Below are 13969 nucleotides of genomic sequence, written 5' to 3'. Positions count from 1 at the left end.
ACCTTACACTCTGCACTGCAAATCCTCTTCACCTGTCTACACCCTCTGCTGTCTGTGAACCCCCAAGGGCAGGTGCTCCATCTGACTCACCGTTGGTTAACAGGGCTCTGGAACAGAGGCCTGAGAGTGAAGTGTTGTAGAGTGGAACTCTGCCGAGAAGGTTTGGACCCTCCTGGGAGAAGAACAGCAGAAGGAGCAGGAGATGGATGTGCACCTGAGTCACCTCTGTTCTGGTCTTCATGAGTGCCATGCCGCCTTCTCCTGTGGCCCACTTTTCTTCTCTAGAACCTGGACCCCCCCAGTGCCTACCTTCTCAATATTGGTCATGGACTGACTCACACTCATGTTCTATTTTGCAGGTGTTTAATGGATATTTTGTCCACTTCTTTGCTCCTGAGAACCTGGACCCAATTCCCAAAAACATCCTTTTTGTTATTGACGTTAGTGGCTCAATGTGGGGGATCAAGATGAAACAAGTAAGTGCCACCTTGTTCACAGTGACAGACAGAACTGCCTATCTTCTATGCTCCCCTCTTAATGCAATAGTTCACTGGCCCCTCCACTCCTTCCTTTGGGCTAAAACTCGGAAACTCTTGTTACTAAGAATCTGAGCTCTTCCCAAGGGTTTGAGATTATCATCTGTTCCCTGGACATGCCCCAGTCATTCCTTCCTTGTGAATTTCTCTTCCATCTCCCTGTTTTCTGCTTCCTCTTCCCTTTCTTTCTTTTTTTTTTTTTTTATTGTCCAGCCTCTTCTCACTCTGGTCACTTTTCTGCATCATCTTTCAGTTCTTCTGCAGACAGCTGAACAGCAGAGCATTCCAGTGTCAAAGAATTGGGGAGGAAGAGGAAAAGTCAGCAATGGAGACTAACAAAAAGCCAGTAAAGAGAGCAGGAAGAAAAACCCCAGAAGACAAATGAGGAAATTGTTCTAAGGAGGGAGTGAGCGGTTGGTTCAATACCAATGATAGAATGAGTCTGATAAGAAATGAGGATGGTCTATTGGATTTAGCAACATCAAGATCATTGGTGACCTTGACAAGGGGAGCTTTGGTGGAGTAGTGAAGATGAACATCTGGACGGAGTGTGCTCAGGGAAAATGGGAAGAGAAGATTGGGAGATAGAGTGGTTAGACATTTCTTTTGTTGAAAAGGAAGATGATGAATGGAGAAAGCAGGTGCTAATGAGGTTTTTAAAGGGGTGAGAAATACATGTTTTTATGTTTCTGGAAATGTATCAATAGAGGAGGGAGATTCAAGAGGCAAAGGGCAATTGCTGGAGCTGTGGTCTTCAGCAGATGAGATGGAAGGAAATCTAGTTTGCAGTAGAGGAATTTGCAGTTGGTAGAAATACTGAGGGTTGCTCCCCACTACGAGGCAGGAGGGAAAAGTATGTAGGTACAAATATTGCTGGTTGGGGTTTAATATTCGTAGGAGTCCATAGAAATTTTCTTCTGATTGCTTCAGTTATCAGTGAAGCAAGAATCAGGCTAAGACAGAGGAAGAGGCAGATGTGATTGGTTCAAAGAGAAAGAAGATGAGAAATAGATGTTGAAAAGGGAATAGATGGACATGAGAAATATATGTGATTTTGTGATCCTTAGCTTAAACTAGGACTAGTCAAACTTGTTGTGCATAATAAATAAGACAGTAAAGATGCAAGTATTCACAAACTTTAAAACTTAAAATTGAAAATTGCATGTTCTAAATACACAAGGACTAGGCCTGTGTTGACTGAGGTGGGTTAAAGATGTTTTCTTGGAGTAGTTAAGATTGAGTCAGGACTTGAAGGTTGATGACGATTGGTCTCCTAGTTTCTTAGGCTTAGGATTTATTTAGTAAAACCCCCCTTTATTCTTTTCTGGAATAGACTGTGGAAGCAATGAAGACCATATTGGATGACCTAAGAGCTGAAGACCAATTCTCTGTGGTCGATTTCAATCACAACGTTCGAACCTGGAGAAATGATTTAGTTTCAGCTACTAAAGCACAGGTTGCAGATGCCAAGAGATACATTGAGAAAATCCAGCCCAATGGAGGTGAGTGGGTTTGGCCTAAAGCCCTGTGTGAAACCTCCCTAAGTTCCAAGTCTTTTTGTGTTGTTGTTGTTCTTTTTAATTATACATGACAATAGAATTTACTTTGATATAATTGTACAAGCATGAAATATATCTTATTCTAACTAGGACCTCATTCTTATATATGTATATTATGGTGGGATTCACTATAGTGAATTCATATAGGTACATAGGAAAAGTATTCTGGATTCATTTGCTTTACTTTTTTTTTATCCTCCACTGCACTGGTCTTTACCCAGTTTGCAATGGGTCTACCCTAAATTAAATATATTTATTGGTAAATGATGAATACTATTTGTGACACAAGTCCAGCTTGATGAGTTTTTAAAAATTCCAACCTTTTACAAAAAAAAGGTTCAGTAAGTGATGTTAGCTTTCGTTTTCACTTGCATATATAAAATGTAAGTCTTCGTCGCAGCTGATTCACATGCCTTAAGTTGGATGTTTTACAAAAATGATAGACTGGTGCTTTGAAGGGCTTATTTATCTCTAGGGGGATAGTTTAGGGTTTTTTCTATATTTTTATTGGCACATTATAGTTGTACATAATGGTGGGATTTGTTGTTATGTATTTGTATGTGCACACAAAAAATATAACGATATAATTGCCCAATACTTCCCCTTTCTCTCTTCTCCTCCCTCCCCCTCTTCTCTTTTCTCCACTCTTACTGATCTCCCTTCAGGGGACAGTTTATTTTAAAGTAAATAATTTACTACGCTATGGTACCTTGACCAGGCAGAGCTAAATTTGTGTCACTTGGAAAGCAATCAAATTATTATTTAATTTTGAATAATTAGCAAATAATTATTCAAATATTATATTAATATTATTAATAATTATTAAAGAATCATTAATTAGCTAATGGTTATTAATAATTTTTTAAAATTATTTAATATTGAATACATTATGCATAAGAAATCACTAGACAGATGAACCTGAATCCAAGGTGTGATTTTAGTGTGTGTGAAAAGAAAGTGCTTACAACGGTATAATCCCATTACTTTACCAGGCACAAACATCAATGAAGCACTCCTGCGGGCGATCTTTATTTTGAATGAAGCCAATAATTTGGGATTGTTGGACCCCAACTCGGTCTCTCTGATCATTCTGGTTTCTGATGGAGACCCAACAGTAGGCAAGTATCGCTTCAATTTCCTCATGATAAACATTTTCACTGCTGTTGCTTGAGAATGTGATTTGCCCTGCATGGGAAGTCTAACAACATGGGCCTGAGCTTCCTAAAGGCAGTCTCCCATCAGGGAGCACTCATCACATCAGCCAGTTCTCGGACATTGTACTGGTGCTCTTGAATGCCTCAGTTTCCCCTCCATGCTAGGGAGAGAGTTGAGTTTGAATTCTAATAGTATATTGTGAAGATTTGCTGATGCATTCTAGTGAAATGCATTTTTAGACATTGAAAGATGGTGTGTGAGTTGTAACTGGTGAATACTGACCCCAGCTCTTGACATAGTACCTCCAAAGGGCACAGTAACACATTCTCTATTTTCCATATTCCTCCCAGTTTCAACTGGAGAAACGACAGCTCTCTTACAACCTTTAAGTTAATCATTTTTCTTATCCACAACATGGCTCCAACATTTTTTTTTCTTTTTTAACCTGTGTATCTATACTGACAAACATAAGGAATAGTGAATGCCAGATTGTGTTGCTTAAGTGTGTTGCCATGTGAACAAGCACCCTTTCTAACCTGTGCCTTACACAGCCAAATGGAATGAAAATACGTGAAGCAGTAATGACAGTGGCAACCAGAGTGTTGGAAAGATGAAGAGAGGCCATTTTATTAGTAGTGAGACTAACGTGACTAATTGTTATGTCTTTGTTATAGATTCAATGTTTCCCCTCACCTCAGAGTTTAAAATTCAAGTTTTGGATAAACTCATAAGAAAGGAGAGGAAATACAATTTTTTTTTTTTTAAAAATGTGTATTTCTTACACCTATCCCTTTACCATCTAGATCCTGTCCTGAAGTCAGTCACTGGCTACCAGTTCCCAGAGATATTTAGTACATATCATATTACTCTAAGTACATAGTTGGAAACATAGATGTATATGTTCATGTAGGTATACAAGTGCATCCTACATACTGCCTTATTTACCTTGATTTTTTTCCTTATTTTAAAAATTTGTGTTTTTAATAGCTACATGGTTTTTCACTGTTTAAATGTACCATAATTTAACCATTCACCCTTATTGGTGTACATTTAATTTGTTTCCAATATGTTTGCTATTCCTAAATAATGTTGCCATGTACCATTGCCCATACTTCATTTTGACACATACTAGTTCAAAGAGTAAGTGCATTTTTAAATTTTGATAAATCTCACTAAATTACCTTGCCTGGATTTTCCAAAAACTTTTTAACATTGATTCCTTCTTCTTTTCTTTCCTGTCATCACCAACTTCAGGTGAGGTAAAACTGTCAAAAATTCAGAAAAATGTGAAGCAGAACATACAAGACAATGTCTCCTTGTTCAGTTTGGGGATAGGATTTGATGTTGACTATGATTTTTTGAAAAGACTATCCAATGAAAATCGTGGAATTGCTCAAAGGATTTATGGAAACCAGGACACATCCTCCCAGCTCAAGGTAACACTGTTTTCTGTTCCTCACCCCCTAGAAATCATCCAACTACCCATATCTGATGCCTAAATGAAGATGGTTGCACTTAATTTAAAATTGTCATTATTTGTTGCAAGAATCAGAGAAGGACCCCTTCAGGAACTGAACACTTCATTCAATTCCTCCTCACAGTCCCCTCCACCCAGGTACTTCTACCTTAATGGTGAGATAGGAGTACACACTTCCCTATCCCCTGAGCGGAAAGGTCTCTTGAGGCCAGCTTTTGCTGGCCCTTGAGGCCCATTGAGCAATGGCCTTTCCTATCATGGGGGCCACTTGTTTTTCCTTTGAAGTGCTTTGGCACCTCAAATATCAGTTCTTTAATATGTAAAACAGGTCCTACTGAGTCCTCTAAGTTTCCTTAAATACAAAAGATAAAAATTACTTGATTTTTTACTAAATGGCCAAGAAAATATGTCAGTGCCAGGCACTGAAAATAGGAAAGGTTTAGGGTTCTAATTTGGGGGTATTGACTCAGCTGACATTTGTTATTATGAGAATACCTGAGTTTTTTTATGCTATCATACCAGAAAATGGGAGAAATCTGGGTTCTTAAATATTGATAGTGCTTCTAACAAATCTTATTGTCTCCACATCTCAGTTTTTTTTCCCATCAAATAATTGTGCCAAGCAAGGTGGCACACACCTGTAATCCCTGAGGCTAGAGAGGTTGAGGCAGGAGGATCAAGAGTTCAAAGCCAGCCTCAGCAAAACCAAGGCTTTAAGCAACTCAGTGAGACCCTGTCTCTAAATAAAATACATAATAGGGCTGGGGATGTGGCTCAGTGGTCAAAGTGCCTCTGAGTTCAATCCTGGGGTACCAAAAAAAAAAAAAAATCATGAGTATGTTTACTTGTCCCAGAGATACATGAGATAACTTAAGAAGTATCTACTAAGCATGTGACAAACCTCAGAGAAAAATGCTTTAAATAATTATTTATCTGGTCTTATTTTTCTTCTTCTTTCTCTTTTTACAAACTGTAGAAATTCTACAATCAGGTCTCAACTCCATTGCTCCGAAATGTTCAATTCAACTATCCCCACACGTCTGTAACAGATGTCACTCAGAACAGTTTCCACAACTATTTTGGAGGTTCAGAGATTGTTGTGGCAGGAAAATTTGACCCTGATAAGTTGGAGCAAGTACAGAGCATTATCACCGCAACTTCGGTACATCTGCTTATCTGCTTATTCGAAGATACTAACTGGGCCCCTGGAAATAATCAATCCTGCATGTGAACAAGCTAATATTCTGCATTCCCAGAATCCTGTGTTAGAACAGCAGCAGTAACTAAAGAGAGGGCATGAGAAAAGCTCTGCCACCTTCCCGACTATTCAGTCAATCTTCACGTTTTCATCCAAGTCCATGCCCAGCCCCTGGAAGGGTGCACTTAGTCCCCAACAGAGGCATCTTCCATTTCTTTTGTATTCCCCTCCAAATGCCTAGTGCCCTGATTCACTCAAGGTGATTTAATTAACTCTAATTCTTCTCCCTTCAATTGAACCTTCTGTCCTCTAGGCTAACACAGAGTTGGTCTTGGAAACCCTGGCCCAGATGGATGACCTGGAGGATTTTCTATCAAAAGACAAGCATGCAGATCCTGATTTCACCAAGAAATTGTGGGCCTATTTAACAATCAATCAACTGCTAGTGGAGCGGTAAGGAGAGAAGAGTCCACACTAGAGGGATTTGTAAAAGTGAAATGTTCACCCACAATATTTGAGTTCATGCACAAAAGGTTTGCAACCAAGAAAGGCAGCAAATTAATATAGGGTTGTGTTATTAACTTCCATGTGTTCCCAATTCTTCAACTAAAGCTGGATTAATTTTTTGGGGGGGGTTCTAGGGATTGAACTCAGGGGCACTCTACCACTGAGCCACATCCCCAGCCCTATTTTGTATTTTATTTAGAGATAGGGTCTCACTGAATTGTTTAGCACCTCACTTTTGCTGAAGCTGGCTTTGAACTTGGGATCCTCCCACCTCAGCCTCCTGAGCCACTGGCATTACAGACGTGTGCCACCACGCCTGTCTAACTTTCTTTTTTATTAAGGTATAATATACATAGAGTATGTGAAATGCATTCATTTGAAGTGTGCAGTTTAATGAATTTTTATATATATCACCCATGTAATCACCACCCAGATCCAGATATAGAACCAGTGAAGGTTCCTTTATTCTCCTTCTCCCACCTCCAGTGGAAACCACTTAGTCTGATTTCTGTCACCATCAATTAGTTTTGCCTGTTGTTAAGTGTCACATAACCATGCAATCTATTTCCAGCTTCTTTCACTTGGTATGATATCTATGAGATTCATCCGTGTTGCTGTGTATATAAGTAGTTAATTTACATTTGCTCTTGAAAACAGGTTATTGTCTAAAGAGAAATGTATGATTATGAGATTACAATGTTCCCCAGGAAGGGCTCCCTGATGCTCATCTACGTCACCCCTGGCTTCTCAGTCGAGCTGCATCTTAACCCTCCAACATAAAAACTTATCTATCACTAGGGTAGTATACAGTTCTTTGACCACCTGCATCAGAATTACATGGGGTGTTTGATAAAAATTACCGTTCCCAAGCCCACTCCACCTGTTAGATCAGATTCCCAAGAAGATGAAATAGGTTGATCTAAACTAGGCTGGGAAAATGAAATACCATTATATAGCTGGATTTGCAGAGAAAAATCCCTGATGTTGATAAGATTATAAAAAAAATAAACAGGCTGTAAGCTATTTGAGAAATATCCCTGCCCCTTGGGTAGAAGCACACTGAATATATTTAAAGGTATAGAGCAAATTGCTGCTGAAGTTAAATATCGATTAAAAAAAAAAATCTCAGATCAGCGGTTGCCACTGATCTGGTTCAGGGAAGCAAAGAATATATGGAGCAAAGAACATTTTTAGAACAGTGAAAATTATTCTGTATGATATTACAGTGGAGGATACATATTGTTTATTTGTTCAAACCATAACATAAAACAACATCCATAAGTCCTAATGTAAACTATTGACCTATGACTTAAGTTACAATTGATGGATGTCTATTCATCAATTGTAACAAATGTACAACTCTGGTGGGGGATGTCTATAGTGAGGCAGGGGGCCCACAGGAAATATCTCAGTACTTTCTGCTTGATTTCACTGTGAACCTAAAGCTTCTCTGAAAAAATAGCCTATATAAACAATCCCTTGGGACTACATAGCTAGATAAAATACTTAGTAGCTTCATGAAGCCATTTAATTCTGTTTCCCTCTGCCTTGTGCACCCTGGCCCCCTGCCCAGGTCCTGGCTGGACATCAGAAGCCGAGGTGGGTGGGTATGGGATCTGAGTTCCCCCTTCAATTACCTGTAATGCCTCTATTTCCTGGATGCAGAAGCCTGGCTCCTACAGCTGCAGCCAAACGGAAGATTACAAAAACAATCCTGCAGATGTCTCTAGAACATCATATTGTGACCCCACTGACTGCGATGGTGATTGAGAATGAAGCTGGGGACGAGCGCATGCTGGCCGACTCCCCTCCACAAGATCACTCTTGCTGTTCAGGTCAGTGTTTTCATCTGGTGGAGTAATGTCAGGGCAGCTTTCTTGTCCTGTGCTGAGGTCCTAGGGCCTCTGCTCTGTCCCGTCCCTAGCCCACCTCTTGCCCCCAGCTCATGTCCCTGCCTGCCTGAGCTTGCATATTAAACTTACTTGAGGATGGTTTATCATTATGGTTTTTGAACATTTTTACTCATATCTCCCAAAGGAATTATGAAGATCTCTGAACCCCCACACTCATTTTTTTTAAATTTTAAATTTATTTATTCTAATTTGTTATACATGACAGCAAAATGCATTTCAATTCATATTACACATATAGAGCACAATTCCCACACTTATTTCTTAAATCAACATTTAATTTTTTTCATCCTATTTAAATCATGGCAACAAATATATTTCTGGCATATCGTAAACATTGACTCTGTAAAATAAAACGATGTCACTGTTTTGAACATATCTAATGAGACAGAACACTTATTGTGATACTCGTCATCATCAATCTAAAAGATGCATGAATAAATTCAATTTTAATTACTAAAATGTTTATATTGTTCGTTTTTTTCTAGTTGGACTTGTATTTATTTCCATTCCACTTTCTCCTCACAAAATATGCTAATGTAATCTATTTTTATGCATCAAAGTCTTATTAATCACCTTGCTTCCTTGCAAAAAAAATGTTTGCTTATTTTGCTCTCTCTCTCTCTCTCTCTCTCTCTCTCTCTCTCTCGGCATATATTTGTTTAACTTTTAAATTTAAGAGTTGTACCATTGTTGTAGAGACAGATGAGGTAAGGCACCAAAGATAGCAGGAAATAGTTTTATTTGGCTGCAGCTAGGTTCAGAGGGCCCAGCTTTTGCTGTAATCAATCAATCCCCTGAACCCCGAGTTCAGGTAGTTTCAGAGTTTTATACCCAACATGTAAGGGGAAGGGCTCAGAGTTCACAGTCTACAGAAGTTCACATAAAAGCAGATTTTCTTTCACTGTTTTGGGCAAGTTAACCCTTCAAGGACAAAACCTGAGAAGGGGACAGCTTCTTCTCCCCTCTCTTTCCTCTCCCTGCCAGCTGTTAGTTACCATGGAGCCCAGTTGATAACTTATCTTAAAAATGTAGACATCTCTGTGAAGCCCAGTTCACAGCCTTGTTTGCACATTTCTACAAACTACTATACTGGATACGTTTGTGAAAAACTAGTAAGGGGGTGTCCAGCACCTGGAGGGCTGGTATCTTCCCGGCCAGTGGCCAAGTAAATTCAGGGCAACACAGAAATAGAAAGTTTATCTACATTGAACTCTTTTGCATAGACTCTTTTGCTGAAAGTCCTAAAATCAGCCATGGTGATGATTTCTAGAGAAGCCCAGTTAAGACTTTTCTGTGAAGAAAGGGGGTGCCACTTCACCATAAGATTCTGACCATTCAAATTTTTCTTCTGGACTGTATTTTATTAAAATTACTACAGTGTTAGTAGACATCGATCAAAATAACATTAATATGATATAAATTTTGAAATACATAAGAAGTAAAATTTGATCAGAAATCATCTCCTACTGAGAAAAATGTGGCTGAGTTTTCCTTCAAGTATTCATGGTAAGTACTGTTTATGGATAGACTGAAAGATACAGGATTCAGCTTCAATTCTACGTTTAAAAAAATTAAAAAAACAACTTTACAGGCTTAAGTGCTGATAAACATTGTTGATACAGATATGTTAGATAGAAATGGAAGAGAAAGAGCTTGTTAATAGAAATGTCACTCGCTTGTCTGAATTCCACCACAGGTATATGCCCAAACTCACAAATTCAAGCATTCAAAACTTCAATGATTTGTCAGCTGACAATGTGAACCCTTCCCAATTTTACTGAAAGTAAAGAATGAGTAACCATCTGACTGGGAAAGGACTTGTCACCAGTCATTGGAGTCACTGAATTTTAAGTGCTATATCTACATTCAAATGGACGCTTTTTTGATTCCTGGGGACTTTAGGTGAAGGAGGGCCTTCCATTCATAACCTAGGATGATAAAGGTTTTTTTTTTTAATATTTATTTTTTAGTTGTAGTTGGATACAATACCTTTATTTTATTTATTCATTTTTATGTGGTGCTGAGGATTGAACTCAGGGCCTTGCACACTTGCTAGGCAAGTGCTCTACCGCTGAGCCATACCCCAGCCCTGATAAAGGGGTTTTTTTCACATAAAAAGTATATGTGAAAGCTCCAAATCTACAAATGGCTTTAAAAACTCTCCTTGCCCTCTGTATCCTGTAAAAAGTCTCCAGGTAGCCCCTGGGGGTACATAACCGAGGCTAGAGGGGCTTCCAATTTACTAATCTTTTTCCTCTTTCTTAGAGACCTAGTCTTTGAGAATGAGCTGCATCCACTGGAGGGATTGCTTTCTGCATTTTTGATTGTGCTCAAGTGGGACGCCAAGTTTATTGCACTGGTCCAGGGTTTGTGGAACTCTGACTTCTGACATCCCTGATTACAACAGATTGAGGCCCTCATAGCTAAACTGATCTAGGGAAAAACTAAGGCTGGGAAATTGCCTGTGTTTCTCAAAGCAAGGAGAATGACTGAATATCAGAATCTTTCTTGTGTAATGCAGTCTCTCTCATAGATAGGGAACCTCTTTAGAAAGTGAAATGGGTTCAGCTTGTTGTTTGGCGAGTTCTAGAAAGATCTATAGTCATCAGTTCCTCCTACTACAGATCCTTCCTCAGCTTCTGGACTCTCCTCCTGGGATGCCAGCGGGACAGCAGAGATCTCTGGAATAAAAACGTGGAAAGGGGGCCAGGGACGGTGGCACACACCTGTAATCCCAGTGGCTCAGGAGGCTGAGGCAGGAGGATTATGAGTTCAAAGCCAGCCTCAGCAAAAGTGAGGCACTAAGCAACTCAGGGAGACCCTGTCTCTAAATAAAATACAAAATAGGGCTGGGGATGTGGCTCAGTGGTTAAGTGCTCCTGAGTTCAATCTCTGGTAGTTTCCACCTTGCAAAAAAAAAAGGGGGAAGGGGCTGAAGGTGTTTTTTAGTGGTACAACACTAGCCTAGCATGTATTAGGCCCTGGATTCAATCCCTAGAACTGGAAAAAAAAAAAAATGGGGAGATAAAACTTCCACCAAGAGCTTCTGGGGGCTGCCAAAAGAGAAAGAAAGAAAGAATGAAAAAGGATTCTTGAAATTTCTATGGAAACTAACAGATACAGTTTTTCCTGCACAGGTGCCTTGTATTATGGCAGCAAAGTTGCTCCAGGTTCCATCCCATCTTGGGCCAAGCCTTCCCCAACACCAGTGACGGCCATGCTTGCAGTAGGGGGACAGCTGCTTGAGTCCACGCCCCCTCCACATGTGATAAGAGGTAACAGAGCTTCAATGCACACTCTTCTACCTTCTCAACTAATCGCAATACTGTGGTGCACTTCTGTGCCTGAATAAAATCACTGTGTGCTGGGGAAGTAGGCATCTTTGACTTCTGTTGAAAGAAGACAGTCCCAAGCTGCTGGAACAAAATATCAGACTGGGGCATCTAAATCACAGACATTTATTTATCCAAATTCTGGTGGCTGGAAGTCCAAGATCAAAGGGCCAAAAAGGTAGATTTCATTCTGAGGACTCTTCCTTATTTTGTATGCAGCTGTCATCTAGCTGGGTGCTCCTGGGTTCTGTTCCCTAGGGGAAGGTCCCAAATACCTGCCTAAGTGGTTTTTTTGAATTGTTCATGGAAGGGTCTTTCTTATTGTTCCTAGAAAGAGTAGCTGTCTAGATTCCCTAAAATGTAGACTCTTCTATCAATCAAGAGATCCTCAGAACAAACTTCTCAAGACACACATCAGACATTGTTCTGCGACAGAGGAAACTTAGCCAGGGCTTTGGTGGATATTTCAAGTGACCTCATTTCACTTTTGTGGCTTATCTATTTTATGTCTCCTTTATTTTTCTTTACTGTATATGAACACATCTCTATTTTACTTAAAAAATATGTCTAGAGTATGTGTTTCTTACATGTATGTGTTATATATATGGGTTTCTCATACATGTATGTTTCTTATTCCTTTTATCTTTTGTATTTAATTTTATCTCTAGTATTTAGCCTAGTGCATATGCAAAAGGTACAAAATAAATATCCACTATATTTATTAAAAAACATAAATACTGATAGATGATCCAAGACAAAGGGACAAGAGGGTATGAACCACTGGATCCCCATGCCTATAACAGAACCTGATCAATAATGGAAGCACAGTAGATACTTATTCTGATTAAATTAAAAGTGTTCAGGAATAAAATACTGTTCAAAATAATTTCTTTTAATGATTTTGTTTTCATTTTCCGTGTATGTTTTCCAGTTGAAAATGACCCCCATTTCATTATTTACCTGCCAAAAAGCCAAAAGAATATTTGCTTTAATATTGACTCAGAACCTGGAAAAATCCTCAATCTGGTTTCTGATCCAGAATCAGGTAAAATAAAAAGAACTTATTTTTGAATTAGAAAATTAGATAATTGCCACGCTCCCCTGTCACTACCTGGGATTTCTCTGTGTCTCTTCTTAATAGAAATTCTATACTTTTAGAAACCTGATAATTAGTGAAAAATTAAATTATAATAAAAACATTCTGAAGAGTCTGGAACAATCATAATTCAAAACCTATATTGTAAGGATAAACTAGCTTATCTTATTATGATATAATAATAAAACATATCAGTTATAAAATGATATTTATAAAAAACAAATTCTGAAGCAAAATAATAATAATATTCTCAAGTTGTCAAGTTTTATAAAATTTGAATTATGGTGCTCAGACATTAAAAAAAGGGGTGCCCACAAGGAAAAAAAAATGATTTTTTTCTTCTACAGGGATTTTAGTGAATGGTCAGCTTATTGGTGCAAAGAAGCCTCAGAATGGAAAACTAAGAACCTATTTTGGAAAACTGGGATTTTATTTCCAAAATGAAGACCTGAAAATAGAAATCAGCACTGAGACCATCACCCTGAGTCGTGGTTCTCATACATCCATCTTGTCTTGGTCTGACACAGCTCATATCATTAATCAGAGGCATGTATTACTCCATCTGAATGGATTCCTGTCTTTGAGGCATGGCTGCACAAATAAATCCAAACATCAATGCCAACACAGAATTTAAAATAGTCATTTTAAGCATAAGGAAGTCAAGGCTCAAGAAAGTTGTTCTTACCTACCATACTCTTGCAGGTAGCTTTTTGGTCCCTAATGTGTCTCAGTGCCTGGCCTAATGTGTGGCATACAGTAAGTATACAATACATATGTTGGATCAGTGAACAAACTCATCAACTGAAATCCCTAGCTGACTCTGTCAGGGAGTCTGTTCCAAGCCCCATATGTCTTACCAATTAGTATCTATTTATTGATGGTTTACCTATAAACATGAAAATTGACAGAATTTTAGAGCTGGGAGTTAAAAGAACAGCATTCTGAAAGCTGGGAATATGCTCAGTTGGTAGAGTGCTTGACTCACATGCACAAGACCCTGGGTTCAATCCCCAGAACCACAAAAACAAACAAACAACAACAACAACTGCAACAAAACCCCCAGCATTCTATAGCAAAAATTTGGTAAAGCTCTTAAAACACAAGGGGAGTTGTATTGGGAGGAATGGAGAGTATATATTGGGGGTGAGAATGACTTGCTAAAGAAGTCTGTTCTGGAATCCTTTCCTTCCTTTTGA

At 38.9% G+C, this 13969-nt stretch overlaps 1 protein-coding gene across 1 annotated transcript in view; it reads left to right on the top strand.

Annotated features, from left to right (window-relative positions):
- Itih2 (inter-alpha-trypsin inhibitor heavy chain 2) overlaps positions 1 to 13969 on the top strand; it is a 34729-nt gene that overhangs the window by 17909 nt on the left and 2851 nt on the right. Inside the window, exons 9-18 of the mRNA XM_046442361.2 lie at positions 360 to 476; positions 1870 to 2038; positions 3088 to 3213; positions 4505 to 4686; positions 5704 to 5889; positions 6239 to 6378; positions 8098 to 8267; positions 11483 to 11620; positions 12609 to 12722; positions 13121 to 13319. Of these exons, the coding sequence (XP_046298317.1) occupies positions 360 to 476; positions 1870 to 2038; positions 3088 to 3213; positions 4505 to 4686; positions 5704 to 5889; positions 6239 to 6378; positions 8098 to 8267; positions 11483 to 11620; positions 12609 to 12722; positions 13121 to 13319 (1541 nt within the window). The remainder of the gene's footprint in view (positions 1 to 359; positions 477 to 1869; positions 2039 to 3087; positions 3214 to 4504; positions 4687 to 5703; positions 5890 to 6238; positions 6379 to 8097; positions 8268 to 11482; positions 11621 to 12608; positions 12723 to 13120; positions 13320 to 13969) is intronic.

This window comes from Marmota monax, unplaced genomic scaffold, assembly GCF_021218885.2.
Source record: "Marmota monax isolate L192 unplaced genomic scaffold, Marmota_monax_Labrador192_F-V1.1 WCK01_AAM20220418_F8-fsc00072, whole genome shotgun sequence".
Taxonomy (NCBI): Eukaryota; Metazoa; Chordata; class Mammalia; order Rodentia; family Sciuridae; genus Marmota; species Marmota monax.
Note: the sequence above shows the minus strand (reverse complement) of the source record. Positions and strands in the feature narration are given on the sequence as shown.